Raw genomic sequence first — 27347 nt, 5'->3', positions numbered from 1 at the left:
CAGAGGCAGCTAGTCTTTGGTACATATGATAGGAATGCTGTTGAAGTGTAACAGATAGGAAAATTGTAACGCATTTTTGGTTCTCTTAACACATATCACAAGATATTCAATAGCTGGTCAGATATTGTTGAAGCATTGGGGAGTGGAGGGTGTGTTTTATGGTTTTGGTTTGTTTTTTTAATTCAGTTATCAAAGACCAGCAAAATCATCAAGTGTTTTAATAATTTTGTCACTGGGTCAAGTGTTTATGTATGCAGGTAACACAAGTACAAAAGGTTCATTAGTTCATGAGCCACTCTGTAACAACTTACAAGGCTACAGAAATATTTCTTTTTTGTAATTTTGCTTTCCAATACCCTAATATTTACAATTACCTGCTCCTTTCCAGATTTTCAGCAGTAGCTCCTTAACAGCCCCAGTAATATCCTATGCTGTCTTTGGTTAAAACCTAAATTTAAGAATTTCCTCCAGTTTACAGAGATTGTTCTAGAAATAAGATTGTTAGCTGAGAGTGACACTGATCCATATCAAGCACTTTAAAGTGCTGAGAAAATGCAAACAGTACTGCAAGTGGCAAGATGTGTTTTAACTGGTAACAAACAGAGTAGAACCTGCAAAAGTGCTAGAAGTACCAGTAAGATACCACTATTGCTTCTAAATCTGCTGGGATGGGGGGAATAACTTAAACTTCAAATATTTGAGAACTAATCCCTAAAACCTGAAATGAAGGTAAGTTGCTAAACTATTTAATACAAAATTAGTGATCACGTGTTACGGGCAAAGGAGAAGAGTTCAGGATTGGGATATTGTGCTCAGATGCTGCATTGTTTAGAAGAAGAAGCTGGCAGGCAACATCAATATAGACAAACCATTAAAACAAACTTAATGCCAGTATTTTGAGTTAAACATTGCATATGAGTTTCTTTGATTTTCTGAGCTCATATTTCATTCTTTTGTCTGACTGAAGAATGCTGATCTGGGAATGAAACATTCCACTTAACACTCATTTGTTGATCTGAATGACCACAAAGTAAATTAGCCTTAAAACAAATGAAATTATTCAAGCTAGAACTTTGTTGGAAAACTGTAATTCAAGCAAAAGAGAAACTCAACATAATTTCTGTTGTAATCCCATCTTCAAAGTAAGCATTTCAGATAGCACAGCAAAATAGCATTAGGCAATACGCAACTGTAACTTTGTTATTTCAAAGATGCACAACCCGAACTAGCACCAGTGTTATATCAATATTCTAGCATTACACAGGACACCATGGCTTGGCATCACTCTAGCCAGGCCCCATTCTTATTCTGTCTCCACTTACCTGTGCTCTCAGCCTTCCCGGCTTCCAAGAATTGGGACAGTGCTTTAGTGCAGGACTTTTCCCATTTCAATAGGGAGCTGGAGAAAGGACACATTCCCCTTTCTCCTGCCATCATATGGGCACAGACAGGAGCAGCACTCAGTAACACATCTTATATTACAGTCTTTATCACATTTTAAAAAAAAAAAAAAAAAAAAAAAGCAGCCCCCACAAGGCAAGTTTCAACCTTACATTTTTTTCTTCTTTCTCAAGAGGTATAAGGAATCATTTGAAGTATAGGTTAGTGAAGCACCCAGGCCAGCCACCAGAGGACTTACACTTGCCCAACAGGCTTTTAGATTACTTTCAGAAAGGAGATAATTTCCAGGGGGTTTTGCCCTGCAGAATCATTGTCTACCATTCAGTTTTCTTTAAAGCCACAATGCACTATTTTTAATTGCAAAAAGATTGTTTCCTACAACCACAAAACCATATAGTGAACATGCATGGGTTTGTGGATCAGTTTGTAAACCAACAGTATAAAGGCAACTGCAAGCATTTAGGACGTGTCAAAAACCAGGGACTAATTTCAAAATTATTACCTGAACACAAGGATGAGGCATCCCAAGAACTTTTTTATTTTCTTTGAGATGAGCAAGAAAGAAACAAAGGAAATTGAGTAATCTCCATCCCACATCTCCATAAATTCGAGAACAATTAACAGAGAACTCCAAGTATACCACAAGACATTAGGTGCATTTGGAAGATGAACCAAGCAGCAGTTACTGTGAGAAAAGGAGACAGAATCCCTGGGGAAGAAAAATAGCAATAAGTTGCTACTGCATCTGAGCACTGAGACAACACATTATTCACAACAGGAGACAAGCTGTATTAGATCAACTTTATTATGTTATCAAAGTTTGACAATAAAATATTCAAAATCTATTGAACGCATTCATACACAAAAAGAGCATATAAAATGCTAGGTCTCAGAATATGTTCCATACAAAATACTGTTAAATGTAGAGCAGCAAAGTCATTGCCAAACATTCCCTGAATTTAAGAGGGCCTTGAACACCCTGTGCTCCAAGAACTACCTTAATACCAAACATTCCTTCCTTTGGTCTGCAAGTCCTTTGCAATTATTGCTACTTATTGAAGCCTTCTGTTTTTAAACAGAATCACATAGTGACTCTGAACCTCTTCAGAAGTATTACAATGACAGCTGAAAGCTTCTTCAGCATTTTCTATACATTTTGTCAAACATAAGAAACACATTTGGTCCTCAAGACTATTTTTTGTTTCTGAAAATATCCTAGAAGAATAAAACCAAGTAAAAATTACAGAAAGCGAGACATGATCGATATGCGTTTAGGTATAATGAAGATATGTCAGTAGATTCAAACATTTCAACTCTGCAGTGTGGCAAAGCACCTGAGTTACTCCTCTTAAGTGCCACATTCTCCTCTCCTAAAGATTTATTTCTTCAGACCTCTCTCCTCACGAGAATCTAGAATGCTCAAGTGCACATGGCTCTAGCAGGCCTATAACAGTAATGCTAAACACTCTTGCCTTGTAGAGGAACATGCCATAGTGAGTAAGTACTTCTCAACGTGCTGAGTGAAGTGGTTCAGTTTCAATGACTACAATAATGTAGTTTACTTGCTGCATTCACTTTTCAATGATAACTCCATCCTAATATGCAAGAAACTGAAAATGAAAGGGCTGAAGATGATTTGGTACAAAAATCATAAGTTCTGGACACAAAACAGAACCACAGTCTGCAGAACCCATCACGTCCAATCAAAGTCTCACCAGAAACACTGTGCTTGCTCTAACATGGTGCTTAGAACTCAGGTACGCACATTCTTGTGCCACAAGGCTTTATAGTGACAAACAACATTAAAAAAATAAAAGCCCTGAAAAACTTTCAGCTTCATTTTACCAGGTTAACTGACATAAGTTTTAGAGACACACTCTAGGGCTTGTCTACTAAGGGAAAGCTGATTTACAAATCTTCAGGTTAAAAGATACAGTCAACTGATCTCAGAACCCAGTACTAGGTTGCCAAAGTTAGAAAAGAAGAAGAGATTTTTTTTTTCTTTTGGGGCACAAAAAGAAAAGCGTAGTAAAATAAAAAATGAAGAGAAAAAAAAGAAGAAAGAGCATCTTTTGGAATCATGTATTTTGGAACTTCAAATCACAAAAACCCCTGAACCTAAACTCTTGGTATGGGACTGAAAATAACACCGATTAATGGGTAAGGATCTAAATGAAGCTTAGAAAAATTCTTCACATCAGTTTAAGAACTGTTTACCTATGTTCTTTCCTCATTTTTTTCAGCCCTTGATGCCCATGTTGGTAGCCTCCCATACAGCCTCCATCTCCACTCATTCCAGTGCTTATTAACAGGCAGTCTACTTCAGCAAGAAATGCTGATTGTGATAAACTGTTCTCTGTAACATCTTTCTGTTGTAAACCAGTATCATAGCAATTTCTTCAAAAATCAAACCACAGAGTCAGACCACAGGAAGAGCTTTATCTTTGAGCAGTCTTGGAACACAAGCCTGAAGCTTATCCAGCTGACAGCCCTGCCTAAAATAGAACACTTGGCTAAAGGACTTTTTTGGGGGGATTTTTTGTTGTTATTGTTGTTTTGTTTTGGTTTTTTTTCAGCAGTTACCAGTTACAAATGGCTTGGGGCAACTCGGTACTTACTCTGGAGTCTAGGCAACATTGCTGCTGAACTGTAGGTTCCTGGGCAACTGACGACAGGATAAACGTTCTGTTTTAAAAATCAGGAATATGTGTCCTCTCCCTCAACAAAGGTAATAGGGGAAAATTCCAGGGGAAAATGAAGCTACATAAGGAAGTTAAAACCTAGGAAAATATTTAGCTTATGCACAACCCTAGTTCAAGTTGTTCTGGATTTACAAGTCATTTCTGATTAAAACTTAGGCCTTAAACATACCTCCTGTGCCAAAGCATTTGCATTCTACAGTAACAAGAGTTCAAGCCCATCATTTCAACACATCTTATCGATACATTTAAAGACAGCAAGTATTTCATGCATGCTACCAAAATAGTTAAAAACTTTACCCTTTAGACAACTTCAGTTTCTTAAGTAATGAATTCTCAATAGTCCTGATGAGTTTCTGAAACTCTTAAAACATTTTTTTTCTTGGAAGACCTAGCATTTTGAAAGCATTCAAAGCTGTGTTTTCAGGAAACTAAGTGCAGTCTAACTGGGTGACTGGTTTTAAAGCAAGCAAAAGAGAATCTTCAAGTGAAACTATTTCTCCAACAGCACTTCCGTAATCAACATTGTAAATATGAGGGCCTTTAGGTTATCGTTTCTGTGTCATTCAGAGTTGAATTACTCTTTTTAAACATTGAGTAAAACAATACTGTAGGAAATTAACAGAGCTGCATGTTCAGCAATATACAGAAACATTTAAGGAACAATGTGTCCCAACTTCTTGAAACAGCAATAATGAAACTTGTAATCTATGGGAAGTGAATTTTAGTCTTAAAATGTAAAAGTTTCTTTTCAGCTGAATGCAATATTGTTCCAATCACTATTTGGTCAGTTACTGGATCAGAGCTTAAGTATTTGACTGATAACAAGGTTTATACTTCATACTGTATTATGCTGGCTTCCATTCCCCAACCTATTTCAGGAAGTTCACTTTTCTTTTCGAATTAATGCCCACCATACATTATCATTTCTACTACAGGAGATAATTTTTTACCCAGAAATACAATTCTGCACTGTATGGATTGTTTGCCAGTATTCAGCTCCGCTTTAATTTATGTACTACTACACACAGCTACAGTTATTGCAAGCACCAATCACTGTTTAGCTTCTTTCCCTCATTGATAAATAAAGCACAAGGTGAGAATTCCTCAGACTCCAGATTGTAAGTAATCAGGTTCTAGAAGTCAATAAGCAAACAATTTCTTCCTTTAAAAAAAAAAAAACCCACAAAACACACAAGCCAAAAAGATACCTAATAAGAAACTTCAAGTAATTCACACATCTATCTCTTTTCCCCCAAATGCTGTAACAAAAGAAAGGCTGGATACAACAAAGGTAGTACAGTACCAGACAGACCTCTGCCCTATCTGACCTAGTAGGTATGCACATTTACAAACTAAGGTACTGGAAACTGTAGATCAGAATATGCATGACCTTTTAAGAAGTTTACTGTGCTTCTCAAGTTAATATAATTCCCTTGGTTTACGGGCATTTGAAATTCCAATACTTCCTCGCCCTCCCGCTCCAAACCCTGCAAAGACCACGCAAAGGAACTCAGGTGTCTATGATTCTATGTAGTACACGCCAGGGGCTGCACAATTGCCAAATGAAAGTCTGTATGAATATTGGACACAGAGGCACCAAAATGCATATTTGACCAAATTTGCAAATGTGAAAATACCAGGAAGCATCATGAAGACAAATCAGAGACAAACGATCATTTAGGACACCAAACAACTTCTTGAACACAGCCTTAAAAAAAAAAAAAAAACAAAAAACAAAATAAATAATTCAAATATCTAAATATCAAGGGATTGAAAGGCATTTTCCCATATTTAGGGAAGGCATCACAGGTGAGGAAAATAACTGCCAACACAAGGTATCACAAATCAAAAAGCAGCTTTTTCACATAGGAGATAGTAGTATCATTGGATAGCATTTGAATATGCTCATTTCCTGAAAGCTCAAATATCACCACTTCCTGTTTTTGCATGTCCACCCACTTTTGACACTGCAAGGCACTCTGTAAGTTTACTGTACCATCCCCATCGCTGTAAAGAATCTTGGGTTCTTTGTCAGGAAAACTTTCATAATGGAAAGAATCAGGTGTTTCCACACCAGTACCATAAAGACAGTGTATGCGCACACCAGGGGGTGTCATCTGGTAAACCAGGGGTTCAGTGTCTTGTCTCATGAGCCAGCCATCTTCAAAATTGATGTCCCTGTAGAATTTTCGGTAATCCCGAAGAGTGTAGTTAGCTGTAGGTGTGCTTACAAAGACCTTATCTGGAGGCCACGTATAGTTGTAGGGGAGCATCCAATTTGTGGAAACCGCTGATCTCTGCTGGTCTCTAATCTTGAGTGAACTGATAACAGGGATTCTGTTGTTGTCACCTTAAAAAAAAAAAAAAACAAAACACCAAAAAACAAGTGGAATTTCATTATACACAGAGTAAAGCATGAACCTCAGCCAGCAGCACTACCACTCACAGTGATAACATGAATAAAAATATTATTCCCTTTGCTTACAGTGAAAATTTGAGAAGTTTGTCCTCATTTATGATTGTCTGGATAATTAGCTGCTGCAAACTAATTTCTAATAACTTACAAATTTAAATACAAGTTGATGAATGGATGACTGACAAACCAAGAACACAGCTGCCTTTCCAATATGCTCCTTTTTAAAGGAGAAAATATTTCCTATATTAGCTAAGTAAGAAATGGGCTTTTATTTAGGCATTATTTATACCATTTGCAAGTTTTGTCTTAAGTGCTCTTCTGGAAATGTGTTTTACAGCGATTCTGGTACCTAGATTATGGTTTTGCCGAATATCCACACACATGTGAGAACTCATGAAGAGACTTTATATGCTTAACAAGATGTTTAAAGCTTTGCACATTGAGGAGAAGCAGAGTAGCAGTATTTCATTCAGGATAGCTATAAAAATAACTATGTGGTTTATTTACCATTTGGCATAGTGTTTTACCAGTTTATGCACTCCCTTCGTAAAAAAAACTACCAGAACGTGCTTACAATTGAAAGAAAATGGCAAACTCTTAATAGTTGCCTAAAAAATTAACTTGTCATAAAAGGAAACAGAAGAAATACTGTATGGCAACAGTGAACAGAAGTACTGTATGGTAAATATTACTGTTTCTGCTTATGCTATCAAGAATGCTCCACTCAATGACGAATTCAGTAGTAGTACTTCGGCAAAAGAAGAGATAGAGCTTGTTAGCTTCTGGTGGGAACCATGGAAAAATCACCAATATCGGCATCTTCCCTTCCAGTCAGCATTTCAAGACTGCTAAAATGCTTGTGTTCCTCAGAACACAGGTTTTCTCTAATGTAGCACTAACATTTTCTAGCAATTCTGGTAACCTAAACTACATCTTTGCCAGGGAGAGACAGACAAAACCAACAATTCCTGAAAGCAAAGCAGTTGATAACTACTATACTTGGGAAATGTTTTCAGCTGATCAAGCTTTTCCAAGGCATCATATTTTCTTAATATAATATAAATCTAGAGAGCTAGATCTTATTATCAGTTAAGTTCTTAAATTAACCCAAATGCCCAATAAACCACAAAATTGTTACATTTTACCAAATTTAGGCTTACTCTTATTACAGAACTAGTGTTTGACAAAAACTTTTCTAGAATTTTTTGTAGACATTAAGTCCGTTGTTTTCTTTGCAGTTTGTTCCAAAGATGGCTCAAACTAACACATGACTAAGTTATAATTTATATGCATCTTTCTTCATATTTTAACCATTATTCTTACGTCTTCACAAAACTAAAAGCTTCTTAATAAATGACCAATATAGTAATTACTATAAATGATTTTTCTTAAAAAAAGAAAAAGCAGCCCTGAGACAGAACCAAGTTTATTTTCACAGTGAGCGTCCAATCAGACCTATTTTCTATTATCACAATGGCTAGCACTCCTTAATTCTTTTGTCAGCTGAACCTTGAATCAGGTTTTCTATTAGGTTCAGGCAGTTACAGTATATAGCGATGCAAGTCAACTACAGCATAAAAATTGAAACACTGGAACCAAAAGCGGTACTCCTGAAATAAGCGTATTTTTCAATTCCGTAAGGTGGCACTATTGCTTCAGCAAGGAGACCTAAAGATCAGTCTTTAATGCCATCTTTAGGAGGACTATATTGCTGGTATATTTAGGAGACATCGCTAAACATTGTTTTATCTGAAACAGATAAAAAGGAAACTCAAAGGAGCACAGCAAGAATCACAAAGGTCCTAAAAAATGTGTTTCATATTACTGTGTGGTATAAATACTAAAGTGTGCACACTCACCACTAAGCTACCAAATACTTGGCAGTTTTCAGCAAAGAAAGCCTGAGTTCTGAATTGAACAATAAATGGAATGCGTAGAAAAATTATTTCCAGTAGAATAATCAAACACAGAACGTGACTATTCCAGCCTTCTCTTACAGAACTGTTACAAAATACTTATCAAATCCTTTACTTTTCTCTGAAGTGCAGAAGTACTGTATGGCCAAAACCATGCTTCAGTCAGCAGGCACGACACTCGTTGACATTAGAGCGAATAAAATATTAGATCTAAGGAAGACACTGCTAACATCTCAAGCTGACAAAAAACCAACCAACCAACCAAACCACCACAGTGAACTTTGTGTCTTTGCTCACCATAGTCAGGAGAACATCCTCAATTTACTGGCACTGGAATTGTAATGATACAAGTATTGATCTTGCAAAGTACATGAATAAGTAGCAGAAAGTATCACAGAAGATCTAGAGAAAATAATTCCACCTGTGTACTTTTTATCACTTTGATAACACAGCTGTGGATTTGAATGAAGTTCCTAGCTATTACCATATTTATAAACAGGAATGGGAACAGAACGAATGCATTCAGAGCTTGCCTTGTCTTTCCTGCAGCACTGCAGTATTTTTCTTTAAAGCAACAATTCTTCTGCATACTAGCACCCTGGTAATCTCAATTTTAGAAACTCTTTAATAGACTAATGTAATCCAAGTGTTAATGCCCGATGGTAGTGATTTACTATAGATATTTGAGACAGAACTAGCCTAAAAATGTGCATTCTGATGTTACGTTCTGCCCTTTTAACTTTCATATGTGATTCTTAAATTTCTGCTCTAAAACATGGTCTTTAGTACAACAGACACACAGATTAAGAGATGACTGCATTTTAGTAGAAATTTAACTATTCATTATGCATTTGTATAGCTAGCCACTTCGGATGACATACATCTTAAAGATTAAACAAGATACCAAGCACGAAAGTTTCATCAAACAGAAATCTGTGACTGGAATTTTTAGTAAGGGGATATTAACATTGCTCACTTCCTGCCATTTCTGTAGCACACAAACTTGTCAGATGAAGCCTGTGGGAAAAGGAAAATAACTTTGTATGGTGCCATTGCAATAGAGTACAATGTATAACTCCATACAAACATCCAGTTAAGTTTTCTAATTAGTAACTGAGTTGTACACTACCATTCAGAAACAAATGCCTTTGCTAAGCAAAGTATTCTTTCATGCATGGCTGGACATTTGCTGTGTGTTCTGCATTTTGATGAAGTCCAGTTTCTGATGTCGGCTTTGTTTAGGAAGAAGGTAGTTATTTCCAAAGCTAGTAAGTCAGAAACAAGCTAAAAAACCAAGCCAGAAACATCACGAACTAAATGCTGAAGCACATGAAATAATTATGGTATCACATGATGGGGTAAGTGAACTTTTTGCATCAGTCATTTGCAGTTACTTAGTGAAATACATTATGCTTCTTTATTCAATTTTTTTCAGTCTTAGGCATATCCAGTATGCTAAACCCAAGATCTCAAAGATTCATTTTCCTTACCTGTAGAGTTACAGCTTTTGACCAGCATTTGTGCTGCGGGCACCACTTCACCACCATGTCTACAAGTATCCCTCAGTGTGTGTGATCTTTAATCAAAGGAAACTACTGAATGCTCTGGAGTCATTAATTTTGCAATACTGGACAGAGAGCAATCAGTCTGGAGGTAGAAGTGACAAAAATAGAAGACACCAGGCCACAATAATGTGCTAAAAAGAGGTTAGGAGAGGTCAAGAGGGGAGGCAGCTCCTGGGACATAAAAGGGATACAAAAAGACTTACACCACTTCCACGAATATAAAGATGAAGAAGTCTGGTCAAAAGGCTTGAAACATCAAGTTGCAATCACTCATGAAAAAATTATTTGTAACTTCATAGTAACTTAAACGCTCATCTTCCAGTCTCACAGTTAACAGTCTAGTTAGTACCTTGCACTACTAAAAAAATACATTCCAAACTATCAAATTACCTACCTGAAGCCAGCACACGGAGAGTTTTAGCCACTCCTCCCCACGGAGCGCCTAATGACACATAATCCTTTATGTACTTGTCTTTCCAATCCTGAGTCTGATGGTTGAGGAAGTAGAGAGTGTACATATTCCCCATGCTGTGGGCAATTAAGACAACAGGACTTCCATACTGCTCATACATTAACTCTATCATCTTGCGAAGGGCCACAAAATAGTCTCCGTTCTCATCTAAAGTAAATATACACAAGTTACACAGTTATAATTACTAATTGTGAATGCTGAACTTCTACACAATTCTTTAAAACGTTGTTTTTTGAAACTGTCTGTGGAATTAATAATACAGAGCTTAGAAATTCCAGTATTAAGTAGGATGCAGGGATGTGTTTTGGTAGTGTGGGGTTTTTTGTTGCTATTTTGTTTTTAAGCAAGCCTTAAGTAACAAGTTATTTAAAGCAAAAAAAAAAAAAAAAGAAACCACACCATGGAACTTTCATCTGGGTCCAGGGGTATCCAGGCTCCAAGAACTAGTCAAAATTAAGGTTTGAAGTATAATTGTTTTGTTCAGGTGGGATGGGAGAAGAGACCCAAAACATTATTTGTTGGCTAGTGGCTAGGAGAGTCAAAATTTTCTTAAAGTAACAATGTTATTTACTTGGTGCTTTTCGCCAGTCATAAGGTGCTCCTCTTACGTCTTCATCACGTTTGTAGCCCCAATCTACTAAACTCTGCACCAGCATATAGAAGTAACTGCCTATAGACATCAGATAAGAAAGAAACAGAACAGTGAAAAGATTAGATTTGAAGCAGCTGTCAGACACTATCACAAAACAAAGTAAGTTTGTGGCAGCAAGATGTGGCATGCGCAGAACCGATAAGTTCTCCCCAGCAGAAATGCATCTTACCCTCGAACTGTAAAGAATACACCTCAGAACTACTACATTAGTGTCCTAGCTTTTGTCAATTGCAAATGAACTTCAGGTAGGGTATTTAATACATTCATAAAGGTTGGCCTGGACTTCAACAACATTTATTCTTGGCAACAACTGCTTACAGTGTACCCCAGGGCAAAATTACGGAAAGTACCCCAAAACTCTTTCTGGCTATCAGGTAGTGGACTGAGACTTAAAGTGACTGAACATAATGCTTTAATAGCAAAGAAGGGAAAGATTTGCAGACTGGCTATATATTGACAGGTGCTACATATTACAAGATTTGACACATAGGATATAAGTATTACCACAATTAAATACATCTAGTAACAATTTCAAAAATTAAGTGTCAAAACATCCTCTTGAATATCACAGTCATATTTAAGTTTTGAGCAGAACCTCACTCATTAGTCTTGAATGCTTATCACATAGTCCCTGAAGTGAACATAGGCAATTTTAAATATGTCTCTGTTCTAGTTATGAGTCGTCTAGTGAAGATCATTAAGTACATTACTGCCCTTCTGGGGATTGCTCCCTACAGAAAAGAAAAAGAAATCCATGGTATGAAGTATGTGAAGCTCATTGCATTACTATTAAATTACTTAATGCTTCAGCCACAGCTAACAACTCCTCACAAAAGCTTATCAGATTCAGTGTTTTCTGGAAGATGACTTCTACAAAAATACTAAACAAAAAACCCTGCAAACACATTAATGCAGAAATCCTCTGCAGCATAAATGTAATTATGTAATTACTCTGACACTGACAAAAGACAGGGAACTACAGAGCGTGGTACTGTTATCTCCCAAGCCCATTAACTCATTCTTAAGGCCAAAGAACATCTTATTTGGAACTAAGCTGAAATGAAGTGGTTTTGTTTTGGTTTTGCTTGTCAAGCTTCAGTCACAGAATTTTCTACTCAATTTATCTCATTTTCCAAAAGTGTCTACCTTCAAAGTGCCTACTTAAGTTTCATCTAGAGAACTTAAACTTGTCACAAGACTAAATAACACAGAATCTTCTTGTCTCAACCTATCAGGCCAAACAGCAGACAAAACAATACAATGAAAACACTTAAAAGCAAAGTGAGCCATATGCTACCCTGTTTTTCTACTTCTAAACAGAATTGTAATTTGAAATCACGTTTCAGTAGCTTGTTATAGGATTTTTCTAGGGTGTCTTTATACAAGTGACAAAGCACTTCAGACACAGCTTGTACATACCAACACTCCTTTTACTTGGGTCAAGGAATTCCAAGGAAAACGTCTGCCCAAAACCTGGGACTCTGATATCCACTCCATCTGGCGGTTCTGTAATCTTACTTGTTCGGTTATATACCAGCCTGGGGGAAAAGAAAAAAAAAGAGAGAGAAAAACATGAAACATGTCATATTACCACATGACAACTCTTAGCTACATTGGGTCTTACATTCTGAGTGCAGTAACAAGAACTTTAAGTGCTATTACCCAGAAAAAAAAAAACACAACAAAACCAAAACAAACCAGTAACAGGCAGACATAAGAGTACTCTAATGGATAAGAGGTTACACAATGCAAACAATTATTTTAATTAACTTAATGCTTTACATGCAAAATCTGAGGCTTATCTTCTCTATAAAACTGAGCATACAGAATTGTGGCTGAACTTCAACTTTAGAATATAAGCTACTTTATATAGTTCTGTACCATTTCACATAATGGCAAAGACTTGTCAAGAACCTAAGAATGTGTCAGTAGAAGATAAAATACCTGTAAAATCAGATATCAGAAACATTCTCCTAGATAAAAATAATTCATTTCTGTTTAACTAGAACACCGATACTGGCATAAGGGAATACTTGATACTTCTTGACTAGTAACAATTGGTACCTCAGTAAATACCGGGTATGTGTTTACTGAGGTACCAATAGAGGTATGGAGTGTTTTGTAGATATTTTTAAAATCTATTTGAGATATGAAGAATAGGGAGTATTAGGTCAGGGTTTTTTTTAATCATTATTATTGTTGGGGTTTTGTTTGATTGTTTTTAATACCATTTCAATACAATTGCCATTTCTGAATGCAAGTTTTTACCCCTAGATGGAGTCTTAGAATCTGAATTGATACTCAAATCTTCACCCACCAAAAAAAATCTCTCCAACCTGTAAGGCGTATAGCAAGACAAAGCAGAGGTACAACTACACAACAGCTTGGTATATTCATATAAAAGAACAACATGCCAATGCAATATTTTTAAACTGCACAAGCTAAATATTTCTTGTTTTCATAGAGACATTTATATGATTTTTACAGGAACATTAACGAGGCAGACTTAATGATGAAATAGTCTGTAAGCTTTAAATTAGGCAATGTTTTAAACAAAAATAATTCCAGAAAGAGAATTCCAGACTGCCCTTGAAGGACCCCATGTGTCTCACAGCTGCCCCTGAGACTGCTCTCTAATGACACACTGCCAGCAAAAGTGCAAGCTCGCATTCCTCCTGCCTGTCCCCTCTGTGCTGCCTGATGTCCCTCCTTCCCCTTTGCCTTGTTAAAACTTAAGTAACTCATCGAAAAAGCAGAAAATGTTCTGCTTTAGATAAGCCTGTCGGAGCATCTGGTAAGTGCACAAACCAACACTGGGTAATGGGTAGGAGAGAGTGTTGAAGAAACTAAGAGAACATCTGCTTCTCATCAGTGATGAACAGCTACCTTAGAGGCAACAGAACCACATCTGATTCATCCTGTTACTCTACCTAGCAGAATTCCAAGTAATTTCTCTCACTGGTCTTGAATCAGAAAAGAAAGTTTAAGGCAGCTGTTCTGCACAAAGTATGTCAGTCTAAGGAAAGGAGATAACTGCACAGAGCAACATTTCTGGTCTTACCTGATATTATCAATCCAACAATCAATGATGACAGGCAGAAGCAACTCCAAATTCAGCCAGAGTGTAAAATAACTGTCTGTCTTCTTAGAGCAGAGATAGTGCACTACTGATGGCTTATCTAACTTTGCTTCCAACTGATTACCTAAGTCCCCAGGAACTGAAAGATAGAAAAAAGAGACACTTTAATTTTAAGTGTGTAACATTTTACATTACAATATACACATGTTAATAACATAGCCCTCATATGCAGTATCACTGCATCCAGAGATACCATTAAGTTTTGAAAGTGGATAAAAAAAAATATTACAGAAGGACAGAATAATGCATGCACATCTTCCACTGAAAAGATTTAGATTTTCAAACATCAGTAGCTGAGGAACAAGCACATAGAATAATTCTGCATCAACAGTTCATAACTTCAGAAAGCAGGCTATATAGGAACAGGTCACCTTACGCCACAGGTATGAAAAACAGATCGTCTCGGACGTTATCAAAATTATCCGTGTTTTAAAGAGCAAACTGAATCTTTCTGAAAGAATTTTTTCCTTCAGAGTATTACAACAGCACATACAAGTCTGTCTGTTCCTTTTAAACAGTTGCTTGCAAACTATCAATTTGACATAAAAAAAAATATGAAAAGTAAAAGCAGATCCGTTTGTTTTTTATTTTCACTTCACCTTCAACTGCGCTTTTGCTACACAAGATTTAGTTGGCTACCATAATAACCCAAATACATGGTTTCATGTCTTTTCCACTCAGGGTTGGATGCTACAACAGTTCTGGTGTTCACTTTTTTTGGTACATTACATCAGTTAATACTTGGAGAGAAAGGTCTTGTATGTGCACCTTCTCTGAAGTGCACTGTTCTTAGGATGTATAGTAAATACCAGTATTCCTTTGATGAAGTTTTAGGTTTTTTTATTTTAAACAACAGGTGGAGACAGGAATATTATTTCTAAATTAGAAATAAGCTTAAAAAAAGCTCTTACAATTTTCAGCAGCAAGTTTCCAGAGAAACTTCTTACATTCTGTTTAATAATTTTCTCCTCGAGAACCATAAAGGCAAAGATACTTCAGTAACTGAAAAGTTTCTCTCTATTAGAAAAATTTATGAGTTAGGCACTTCTTAAGGGTTCTCCCCCCTCTTTGAGCACACCTTTTTTGGGTGCACATAACTGTATCCTATTTACTCGTCAGTGTTTAATTTTTAAGGGTTTTTTTTAATGCAGGCTTACCCATACAGTTGCTTCCCTCTTCCTCTCCCCCCCCGCTTCAGTAAATTATTTAGTCAAAACCGTTTAAGTGCCATAGAACATTGATAATTAGCAGTGGTTTAAAGAAAGAGATAATATCTTTTAGTGGAACACCTAATTTAACCTGAAAGCCAGATATGCTTTCAGAGAAATACTTATTGCAGAACTGAAAAAGGACAAACTTCAGACTAAATATAGACCTGGACAGCCACACACTTACAAACTCCAACCACTGGAAGTTATGCCCCACCACAAAAGATATACCTCAGGATTTCTTTATTAACTACCCCTACTTTCTCATTAGGCTTTTTTTTATTATTATTTCTGCAGTCTTAAGTGAAACGTTAAAAGACCCAGTAGCTGACCACAGTTTATTTTAGGTCGTATTTCAAGGACTCTGATATACTGGAAAGCATAGTAAGGGAGATTATAGTATTGCATCACACCCTAGAAAGGAGTTTACTGAAGTTCAGTCTTGTAACCTCACAAAATGGTGTTTAGTTATTGCTTATAGAACTATAAGGCAACAGCTTGTTCCACCGTCTCCTGCCTGTGCTGTATCAGTGCTCTTAATTAGAAAAGGAACAGAATGTAATTCTATTTATATCAAAATATCATTCATGACTGGCCAGTTTCAGCAGCAAACCTGCCAAGGACAGAACAGGTTGATTTTGCCTTCAGTTTCAATGCAAAACAAAGTAGAAGAGTGACATTCTGTTCTACCCTGGAATGTCATTTCCTTGGGTAAAATCAAGTTCTTCCAGCAAAGATACCTTTTAAAAACTCAAACAAACATCTGGAGTATCAGAACTTGCTGAGGTTTTCAAACAGCACTCAAATAACCATAAGCACTCCCACTCAGAATAGGAAGACTCACAACTGAACAAGTTTAAGATCATAATCAGGATACATTTATCAAGAAGAGTACTGAAAGCAGGAAACTGTACAAAGTCTCACTTGGACTTAATGGCGTGATCTTAGATTAACTGCAAGTTTAATTTAGTTAAGATATTTTATCCTCCAGCTTCTTGAGAACAGAGGCTGTGCTCCTGTGTCCAATTTGGAGCACAAGATGAGAAACATTACATAATTTTTACCCAAGGGATGACAAGGAACACATTGAAAAAGTGATAATTTATTTAATTATAAATAAAAGATAAGGGGCAAGTTCCATCTGTGCCAAGATACAGCACTGCAGTTAAAAAAATAGTCTCACATGCAGGTGTGATGCCTGTTTGTTTAGAAAGCAAGCATTAACAACAAAAAGAGTTTTTTTTCTGGTTTACATTTCCATATTAACAGTGAAACTAATCTAGTTAGTTAATCACTAATTGACAACACATGTTTTATTTTCTAAAGTATATTCTGCAAGCTGAAGAGGGTTCATGATAAAGCTATAGGGAACAAAATGCAAATTTTGATTTTTCAGATTATGGAAAGAAACATGCAAGATCTTCAGTCCTCACCCCTCACAATTTAAGTGTTAATGATTTACATTTTGGCTGGAGAACTACTTAGTGGCTTTTTGATAAGTAACAGGTTAAAAAAAAGATCACATTGAAGATTAATTCTGTAGGATAAAGACAGACCTTCCTGAATTTTCTGTGATGGAATTTGAAAGCAGTAGAAAAAAAGCACATTCCCTTTGCTTTCAGGCCATACACAGAAAGTACCTGTGGGCAAAGTAATTTTTCTCCTCATCTTCTGATCTACCAGTATCTATAGTTTCTAAGCCTTTTTGCTGAAAACATTATAGAAAGTTCTTGCCTTTTAAAGCCTGCAGATGTTCGTAGATCTGCCCCATAGATGTACAAAATAACTGGCAAGTGAAGTTCCGCAAAATACATCAGCACTAGTTAAAACTGGATGCCCAAGAAGAGATCTCAGGCAGTACCCTTGCTTCCCTGATTTGCCGTTATGCAATACGTGTATTGACTTCTGAACTGGGACATTTGGAAATATAATGAGATTCAGCAGAAAAGAGTGTTTCCATCAGATTTGATAATGTATCTGTTCTAGCATATTATCATTTGTCACAAAGATGGTAATCCCAACAGAACTCATTCTAATAAATCAATGAGCCCGATTCATTTCCAGTATTATAGTATCCTTTGCTGGTTTGTTGGGTTGATTTTTTTTGGTCTCAACTGCCCTGGCAAAACTAGATCTCCTTCTGGGGTATGTTCTTGTTTGAATAAAGTTCACGGAAAGCATGTTTACAAATTTCATTTGAGAGTTTAAAAGAGGTTACAGACTTTTCGAAGTCTGGAAACTACAGTAACCAGCTTTAGGACAGACTGATACTCCTGCCTGTCCCTATCTAATTCACAGTTCATGACAGATTCACAGTTCCAAATAGGAGACAATAAGCAAATTTCGCCCTGGAAAGTGACTGGCCTTAATACCTCAGAAAACAAAAACAAAAGAACATTCAACAAAAGCCATGAATAGGGGGATTTTAAATTTAATTTGGAAAAAAGAAAAGCTAGCACCTATATAATAAATGGGGGGGAAAACTATTGTTTGCGTGGCAGATAGGTAATCATTTGGTACTTTTTTTACTACTTTTATCTGAAACGCAAATATCTTTGGATATATATCAACTATCATAACTTTTTTACTGGTATAATTTCCTCAAATAACTGTCATGGTTTTGGTTCTATAAATTAGCTTTCCTTCAAAATGAACCAAGCTTTCCGGGAAATTAATTTTAAACTCTGGCCGCAGTTCCCTAAGGAGAATGTCTCAAAGTAGCTCCAAACTCAATGACAGACTGCCACAGAAAAGGCCTGAGTTTAAAAATAGGAACAAGAAAGCAAACATCATCTCACATGATACTCCTAGATACCTCAGATCACATGAGGCATAAACATTTAAATCACTCCTGACATCTAGCCAGCTGACCATACAAACAGGCACACCTCAATTAGCAGTCAGCAGGAATTCAGAGACAAACCTCTTTTGCATGTAAATCAATTATTAACAAACTTCATGTAGGTGTCCTTCTAGAAAACTTTAGCCAAGTACCTAACAAATTGTTTGCAGAAGGTATCAGAACATTGCTATAGTAATTGTGTTGAGTCAGCTCTAAAAGGTAAAGAGTTCAGTGAATCCGCCTCTGATCTTATAAGGACAGGTTATCAGCTCCCAAAATTGATAAGACATGAGATAGTACACAGTGATTATTGATGGACATTATGAGAAAATGAAGGAGGAAGAACAGGTACAAAATAAAGGAACTTACTATTGTGAGCATTAGAAGACAAACGTGTTGAACATATAGCCAAACTGGTAAGAGAAGTGCAAAAATATTATAATTGCATGTAAACATGAAGCAGATATCCAGAAGCACTTGCACAGAATGCGCATATATATATATTTAATAGATATTGTCAGTTGAGTAGTGGTATTCAGTAGGCTGTCCAGGTTCTTAAAGGAGATTTTCCTGTATTAATATATTGTCCTGACTGAATAGGAAAATCTTTAAAAAGGCATGAAAACAAGTTTCTTAAGTAGTCCCCCTTCCCCCAAAAACACTTGAGACAGTAACTCCAAGAAAAATCACCTTACATTTTAATGAGCATTGTGTCTTTGATATCAAGCCTTCAGGCAGGACTCTGGAAGTAAGGTTTTGACTTTTACCTCATGTTTCTTCTCTAGTGCCACTATTATACCAATACCCTTTGATGCTTTGTTATTTAAATCTCAGGGAAATTTGAGCAATTGCATTGCAGTATTTTGCTGTCAATTACTACCCATGTCAGTTTGGTCCCTAGTCTTGCTCCCTCGGTATGTACAAACACGTTCTTTGGGCATAGTAACTCCTGCTACTAAGGCACCATTTGATGATGAACAGACCAGCTTAAAAAAATAACCTAATCCCAATGAAGCACTGCCATTCTCCACATTCCTTGTGCCAGCTCTTCCATTAAGGTAATTCAACTACAAAATTAATCACATATTCCTCAACAGGTTAATTTTCTCATGCTTTAGCAAGACAAATGACTCCACAAAGTGGCCAATAAACAGGCACAAGGAAACCTGGAGGAGCACTAATGAGCACCTATTAGATTGGCTTAGCTGTTTCACAGAACCACAATTCACCTAAGCCAGTTAGGGGGCTCTACAAATCTGAGATCTGTTGCCAGATCTGTAGTCACAGCTACAGCCAACAGTTACAAACTTGTATTGAAGCAGCTCATTTGTTTTCAGATTTGAGATTCTTAGAAGCAGCATTTTCATTAGTACCCGGGGAGCAGAACAGCATTACCCACGTGTAAGCAATGTCCCATATTTGCAAACTACTGATCTGCTTCCTCCGCCATTACTTGGGTAAGCTTGCAACTGCAAGTGCGGTCATTACACAAAAAAAGTTGAGAGCAAGTTACACTGGGTCTTGTGACCATCACTGGTCTAAAACATTTATGAAACAATCATTATGTCGACAACATTCCTTTAAACAGCATTCCTTCTTTCTTTATTCCTTAAGATCAGGCAGCCAACTTGCCATGCACAGTACAACACCAAAGTTGTTAACTCCCCTTTCTACTTGAGGGTTTTAAATTCCGAACAGACCAAGAGTGAATGCTCAGATCATGAGACCACGTTTACTACAAGATAAAAACATATTTAAAAACTGAACACTTATGAGGAATTAAGGGTCTAGATACCAGCCTGATAAATCAGGAGGATCAACTCTGTCTCGCCCTCCTGTATGGGCTCCAAACCATCTCAGGCTTGTATAGGCCTGTGTAACCCTGCCTTGCACACACCTCTCAATCTCCTTTTGCATTTGTGATTCCAGTGCAATGTGTGTTTTTCTCCCCTCTCCCAAACACCTGTGCTAAGCCAGCACTTTGAATGCCTCCCTAAACCCTTCTACCATCCTCATCACAGCAATTCCTAAAAAGCTTATCTTAAAACATCACATAAGCAAGAAGGGTGAAGAAAAGGTCATGAAAAGTTAACTAGAATCAAGATGAGAACATTTCATACAGAACCAGTGAGTGACCAACAGTCACTCCTTCCCCTCCTTTATTTGTGTGACCTTCGCTGCCCATGTCATGTCTAATGGCAGCTAAGCTCTTCGTGCAGGTGTTTTTACAACAACAGTCATTCCTATACATCAAGAAAACATGGTATTTTAGAATAGCAAGTTATAGCAAATCACTCCCTAAGAGCATCAACTTTCTCAAACATACAAACAACTCAGAAAAATTAAATAACTTGTTAAAACTCATTGAATCTTCACTTTCTGGACAGGTCAGGACTGGGCAGCAGAAAACAGCAAGTTTTAAAACGCAGACACTGACTAGAATAGTAAGAGATGCAAGTTCTGTAGCATTTGATGAAAATTCACTCTAACTGCAAGAAAATCTGTTTTTTAAACCACTCGCTGATGAACACGTGCTCAGCCATGCAGTATTTACCAGAAATAAGAAAACAAGATGTAGGTCAGCCATGGTTTTTAAAAGCATCCTTACAGTATATATAGATGCTTACAGTAGATTCCTCAGTAGTAACTCCATGCTTCTATAATCACTATCCTTTTATCCCAATTGCTTTTAAATCTTCTTTGATTCCTTCAGAGCTAGAGTTGAATATTAGATCAGCAACTAAAACACTATCACCTATGTCATCAAGAAGCTTGTGCTGGAATAAGCGCCAAAGCTTATTCCTAAAACCCAGCATTAGAGACCAGAGAAATAGGATAAAAGATTGCTTCTAACCTTCGTGGACAGAACTCAAGGAACTTTTGTTCACATTCTAACTGCAGCCTCTGAGGACATCCTTTTGTGGTTTCTTCTTCCAAATCTACATCCTCTCAGTTAGTTCAGCCATCTATTAAGAACTGGGAATTTGTACATGCTGGTCCTCAGATACACAGCATCTTTAAAAAAGGTCTTGTTTAGCATTTACCCTTTTATGTCAGAAGTTTGTAAGAGTTGTAATAAAGTCAACAGCAGACCCTAAATTATTACAAATAAGTGGAGCTTAAACTGAACAACATGCCAGTGCTTATCCTTTTCCCAGTATTCTTCCCATTTTCTTACTTTTTCTTCCACCTTTATGGTCAAGGTTAATTGCATAATAACACACAGCATACCAAATACACCCACAGGGCTGACTACTCACATTAATATCAGAAAAAGCAATTAACATATTGGAACGCTTAAGAATTACACTTTCAGTAGGCAAGTTATTAAAACATTTAAAATTTATTCACAATTCTTCTTATCAATGGATACTAAGTAATATCTGTTAGAGGCTTTTTGTAATCATTATATGAATACTTTCTACATATTTGGTACAAACTCTTCTGTGTTAACAGGTGAAACCACAGGCCAGTAATCAATATTTATTTTTTATGTTGTGCAATGAAACGAGCCTATTATTTTTAAAGCACTTGTGGTTTGACAGCCCTAACATGCACTCGCTCCTCTTCCCCCATCCAATTACAACCTCTTTTATGAAAGGTTTGCACAGAGTCAAAACTCGAGGAGCGCGGGCCTGGTTTTAGTTAATGGGCTAAGAATGTATTTAGGCGAGCCTTGCTTTCCCTATACCCGCTGACAGGCAAAGACAACCCCAGGTTTTCAGCGTGTCTGTGCCCCGCCGTGCGATGCGCGGTGCCGCCCTCCCCGACCCGGCCAGGGCAGCGTTACGGAGAAGATGCTCCGCGCCGAAGCCCGCCGCCCCCCGCAGCAACCCGGGGGGAGGCCGTGCCCGCCCCAGGCCTCCCGCCGCCTCCCGGGCGGGAAGGGGCGACAGCGGACACGGCTAGCTTGACCACGCTCCGCGGCGCCAAACGCCCGCAACGCCGCGTCCCCCCCGCCGCCCCCCGGCTCTTACCCAGCACCACGGGCGGCCCCGCGGGCCGGCGGCGCGGCAGGCAGCCGCCACCGGGGCAGAGCAGCAGCAGGAGAAGGAGGCTGAGGAGGGGGAACCCTCCCCTAACGCCGGCCGGCGGGACCATCACCCCAGCGCATAACCTTAGGGCCAGGAGCCGCCACCAAGCCCGTGCCCGACGCGACGCTCCGCCGGGGCTACCGCCACCGGAGTGCGGCCCCGCTGCCCGCCCCGGCCTCAAAAGCACCCGCCCCGCCCCGCCCTCGCAGGCGTCACCAGCCGATCGCAGAGAGCCCCGAGCCGTCGCGCGGCCTCGCCTCAGGGCCCCTCGGCGGGAAACGCGGTCCCCGCGTTCCCCCCCCGGCCCAGCAGAAGCCCGTGTGAATGCGGCGGCACACACCCACGCCCATCCCACCCCCTGCCTTTTGGAGGCCGCCAGGTGCCGCTGGCCCGGCCCGGCCGGTGTGAGGCAGAGTGGAGAGGCAGGGCACCCCGCAGCCCCGGTAAGGCCTCCGGTGGTGGCTGGCAGGAGGCAGTCAGGGAGGGAAAGCTGCGGGAGCAGAGCGTTTGTCTCACAGTGCCGCTTCGTCAGCTGCGTGATCCTGCTGATTTCTAACAGCGAAGTAAGGGGTGTGTTTGCTGTAAAGCTTGTGCGTAAAACCAGGTAGTGCATAAGGGGGTCAGTCAGAACGGTTTAAGGAAAAACAAAAATACTCTGCGGAGCTGGGAATTTTAGCATTACACAGCTGAGGGACTGGGCATCCGATATAAAGGCTTATGGGCATAGTCATGCCTGACTAATGTGACAGCTAATTGGTGCAGAGTATGATTGAAGTCTGGCATTTGGCAATACTCAAAAAAAATCATTAGGCCTTTATGCACGTAACAAGAACAGGTAGACTTGTAATTACTGTCATTTAAAACCAGAAGGGACATAAGCCTTTGTGCTTCAGCAGTACCAGTTACTAGGAGTTATGTGCTCAGTTTGAAGTACACGGTGGGTGTCTGGTTGTGGAGGAGGGGAAGAAGGGTATCCACAGAAGCAGAAACTAAACAGAGAAAAAAATGGTACTCAGAACCAGTGTAATCACATCTCGTGATCAGTCATGATAGTGCTGATGGGCAGGAGAAGGTTTCCTTGGTTCACTCGTATATCTAGAGCTGTGCATACACAGTTTCTGAGCCAGGTGTTATCAGTTCATGCTCAAGGTAAAGCTATTTCTGGTAGGATTGCTTTGCAACAAGGGTAACTACGGTGTCTGCTTCACAGCTTCCTACATCTCTCAGCATGTCTATTAATTTTCAGAAATATTCCTACCTTGAGGATTTAATACAGTGTGAACAATATCACACGAATTATATGAATACACATGAACAATGTCACAAATGAAGACATGGGAGTGAGAGATAAGTAGAAAACTACTTCTCATTGAATTGGTAACTCCTATCAGCTATATGCACTGTAAGGTATAAAATAGAAGCTGTTCTTGCCTCAGTAAATTCAGTATTCAACAACATTTGCAATTCCTGCAGAAAGACTTGTCAAAAAGGTCTGTGCATGAAGGCAGAATCTGGTAAAACACACACACAGCCTACTGACAGGAGTTTAGAAAAGTGGGTGGGAGTGGCTTGGCATTGACATGGATGGAGGAGGACATGTCTTCCTCATCCTGAAATAAGACAGAGGAAGAATGCAATAAATCACTGAAGGAAGCTAAGTCTAAATCTAGACTTGCTTTTTTGAAGACAGTTGCCACACCTTTTATATTTACTGTGAGTGGGAAGGTGTCAACATCCAGCAAACCCAAAGGCCTGTCCCAGAGCAGGTGCTTAGTCACCATGCAAGTGTTGACTTGAAATGACCTCCTACTAAAACAAACTACAGGCTATGCAAGTATGACTGTAAAACTGATTGCAACATTGATCCTGGTATAGGAATTAAATGTTACAAAATGCAGTGGAAGACCTTATGGAAGGGTAAAACAATATTTATGGGAAACTGCTTTCAGTCACTCGTGGTCATTTTCTCATCCCCCTGTACTCAGAAGCCCCAAAATGCACGTATCCAAATAGTCAGACCACGATCACTTGTGCTATGACATGAGGTTCAAGGAATGCCAGCTCTCAAGTCTTCACTACATCTCTTGAGTTCCCTTGGGTAGCAGCAAAGCAGTTTTTACACAGATTTTCTATGCCTTTTAGGAGTGAGTTATTATGATGTGATTTTTTGTCTCAATCTTTTGTTTCACTCTCTGTACATTTTTGGGTAAGCTCTCTACCTGTTCTCTTTCTTCCTGCTGAGCTAAGAGGAATGGCCTGCATGACTTACTGTAAACTTGTTGCCATCTGCCTGTTACCAGAAGGCAGGTCTTCTGCTGATAAGGCATTTCTGCTGTAGGCCTCTCAGAGCACAGGCCTTTTGGTCTTGATGTAAACATTGCTTTTGTCATCATTTACCACTTTGATTGTTCTTACTGGTGTCCTTGATTATCACGTGTATGTCATTTTTGCAACCCTTGCCTTATTGATTCTACTCATGATATCACACACAGATATTTCCATACTCAACTCAAACCAATCTTAATATTTCTGTTACAAATCTCTGTGCTGTTCTGGCAGCTGAGAGTATCTTCACACTTCACTAAACGCTCTTCCATCTTGTTCTTCAGGGAAAGCCTGCTAAGCACATAATTGCTGTTCCTCCTGCTCTGCAAGCGCAGGCTCTTCAGGTAACGGCCTTTCAGCTGATGAATCAAGTGCTGTGTGATAGTTATTTCTTTTGTTGTCTCCTTTTGGGAGATAGGACCATTCACATTCAAAATCACAGTAAATTAAGCTCTTTGCCTTTGTAAGGTTGTTCAAATACGCACAGCAAATTTGTTTACTCTGTTTTTACACTGAGTACCTGGGCCTATTGTCACTTGCACCAACACACAGGAGGAACCATGACACTCTTCAGAGTCCCTTAACATTACTTTACAGTTAATGATACCCTGCTATTAATCAAGTCAGTGCAACTATTTCTAAGTGCTGTTTTGGTAGAAGGGCAATCCAGCTCTTTCTCTGCAAAGCATGACTTGGCAGCAGGGCTTTGTAGAGTAACAGCAATTCCAGAACATGGCCATGTGTTGCCACACAACAGAATTCTATTCATCATCCAAGGCAAATTCAAGAAATAGCAGAACCAACTACAAGTCTGAACTGCCAGTAAAATGCCAGCAAGCTTATTATTATACAAAGTGATGCTATATACTGCTTCCTTCATGTGTTTTGTATCCAAAGCTACCTAGACATGAAAAAGGAAGTTGTTACAGTTGAAACTGCTGATAAAAGCAGTATTGTACCTTTTTCACTTATATATGAGGTGAAAAAACATCATTATCCATACTCTAGAGGCCAGTTTGTTACTACTGTAGAGAATTTTTTAAATGTGCATAATTGTCTTCTAAGGAAATACTTTTCTTTCAAAAAAACACACCAGAAATAAACTATATTAAACACCGGAAACTACAATATCAGTAACATTATCTTTGTTTAAGACTCCTTGAGGGCTTGCACTGGCAACTTGACAAAACCCATGAACTGGATATGAGTTTGCACACTGGTTATTTAAAAGACATAATCCTTTCCAGAAATCTAATATTTGCTTAAAGATCTTTTATTTGATGAAACAGAATTCTCTGTTTGCCTCTGATCCTTACCATTTAAGTAGTGTTTGCGTTGGCTCAGATACCCCCAAACATGATTGTGCTGAGCTAGACACACTAGTAGAAAAACAGCAAGTTTCAAAGCAAGATGTGAAGACAACCAAAGTGTTGTCACAGATCTACACTGTAGGCAGAAGCCTGTGTCAGCACTTTCCCCATTGTTAATGTGTTTCATTCAGGAATTTACCAAGTTCAGAATAAGTTCAGATTGTTAACACAGTCATCATCACTCACATCTTTCAGAAATGTGCTATCCTAACTTTACCACCTCACAAGATTTTACCAGCCGTCCTAATTTTTGCATTTGAATTTGCACCAATACAAATTGTCCCTCAGATCCAGAATCTAACCCTAATGAAAATGAGAATAGTGAAATATGAACACTTGCAGAAGCTTCTTATACAAGAAAGAAGGTAAAAGATTTAATAAGGTGCTTATTATCATGTATTAAAAAAATAATATTTGGGTCAATTTCCAGTGATTTTCTTTAATCATCTTCCTTGTTACTTAGTCTATAGACAGCATCTGCTACCCATTTCATTTTTTCCTGCAGACATCAGTATGACATCTCTTTTTGAATTCCCAAAAATTGTCTTTGGAAAATATTATAATACAGATCTGTGATGTTTCTTTCCTTCCAACCCTGAAACATCACAGACCAGCCCATAACTTATTTAAGTTATGTTCATATGCACAATTTTGAACTTGTGCCCAAGGCCAGGAAGGAACTTGTGAAAAGAAGTCAGGCCTACCCAGAAACCTCCATAGGCCTATGCATTAATAAAAATGAACGTGTACACAGGTATAAGGAACTTGGGAAGACTAGAGTGATACATTTTGTTTTAGTTTGCCGCAAATAGTCCGATTCCATAAAGTTCACATTCAGGAAAGCACACTTCTTCAATTTCAAGCTTCATTAGAGAATACAAATTTTTTTAAAGAAGCTGGGAAATTTTTTCCCCTAGTAATTCTTCTGTCTGTACCACAACGATTTCCAGTGCTCCTTGACACAACAGATTTACCTTTCTAAGTTTTCCTACACCAGTAGGAATCCAGGCCATTGTTTAAACATGACTTCATTTTGGAAAAGCAGCACTAAAATGAAATCATACAGCACCAATATGATTTTACTTCACCGTCTACAGATCAGGATAATTGCTTGTGGTTTTTTTTAAACAAATATCAGCCCTTAAAACTCAACTCAAGAGGCAAAAAGCAAGTTTAATCCCTTCTTAAGAATTTTTTGAGGCCCAGCTGAAGCCAGTCATACCTACACAATGTATTTTCGGTTTACTACAATTGTGACTGACCTGTAATAATACTTACAAGTTGCAGCTGACCTGAAAGGTCATA

The 27347-nt window shown here is 38.4% G+C and overlaps 1 protein-coding gene across 1 annotated transcript; it reads right to left on the bottom strand.

Moving 5' to 3' along the window:
• Positions 1-2188: 2188 nt before the first annotated feature.
• PLA2G15 (phospholipase A2 group XV) lies at positions 2189-22520 on the bottom strand. Its single transcript, XM_074583182.1, has 6 exons — positions 22291-22520; positions 14186-14342; positions 12544-12662; positions 11044-11142; positions 10395-10619; positions 2189-6453 (listed from the first exon to the last, which is right to left on the bottom strand). Exons 1-6 carry the CDS (start codon positions 22412-22414, stop codon positions 5942-5944), a joined length of 1236 nt encoding a protein of 411 aa, XP_074439283.1. The 5' UTR covers positions 22415-22520; the 3' UTR covers positions 2189-5941.
• Positions 22521-27347: the final 4827 nt, after the last annotated feature.

This window comes from Larus michahellis, chromosome 4 (assembly GCF_964199755.1).
Source record: "Larus michahellis chromosome 4, bLarMic1.1, whole genome shotgun sequence".
NCBI lineage: Eukaryota > Metazoa > Chordata > Aves > Charadriiformes > Laridae > Larus > Larus michahellis.
The sequence above is the reverse complement of the archived record's forward strand: the minus strand, read 5'-3'. Positions and strand labels throughout refer to the sequence as shown.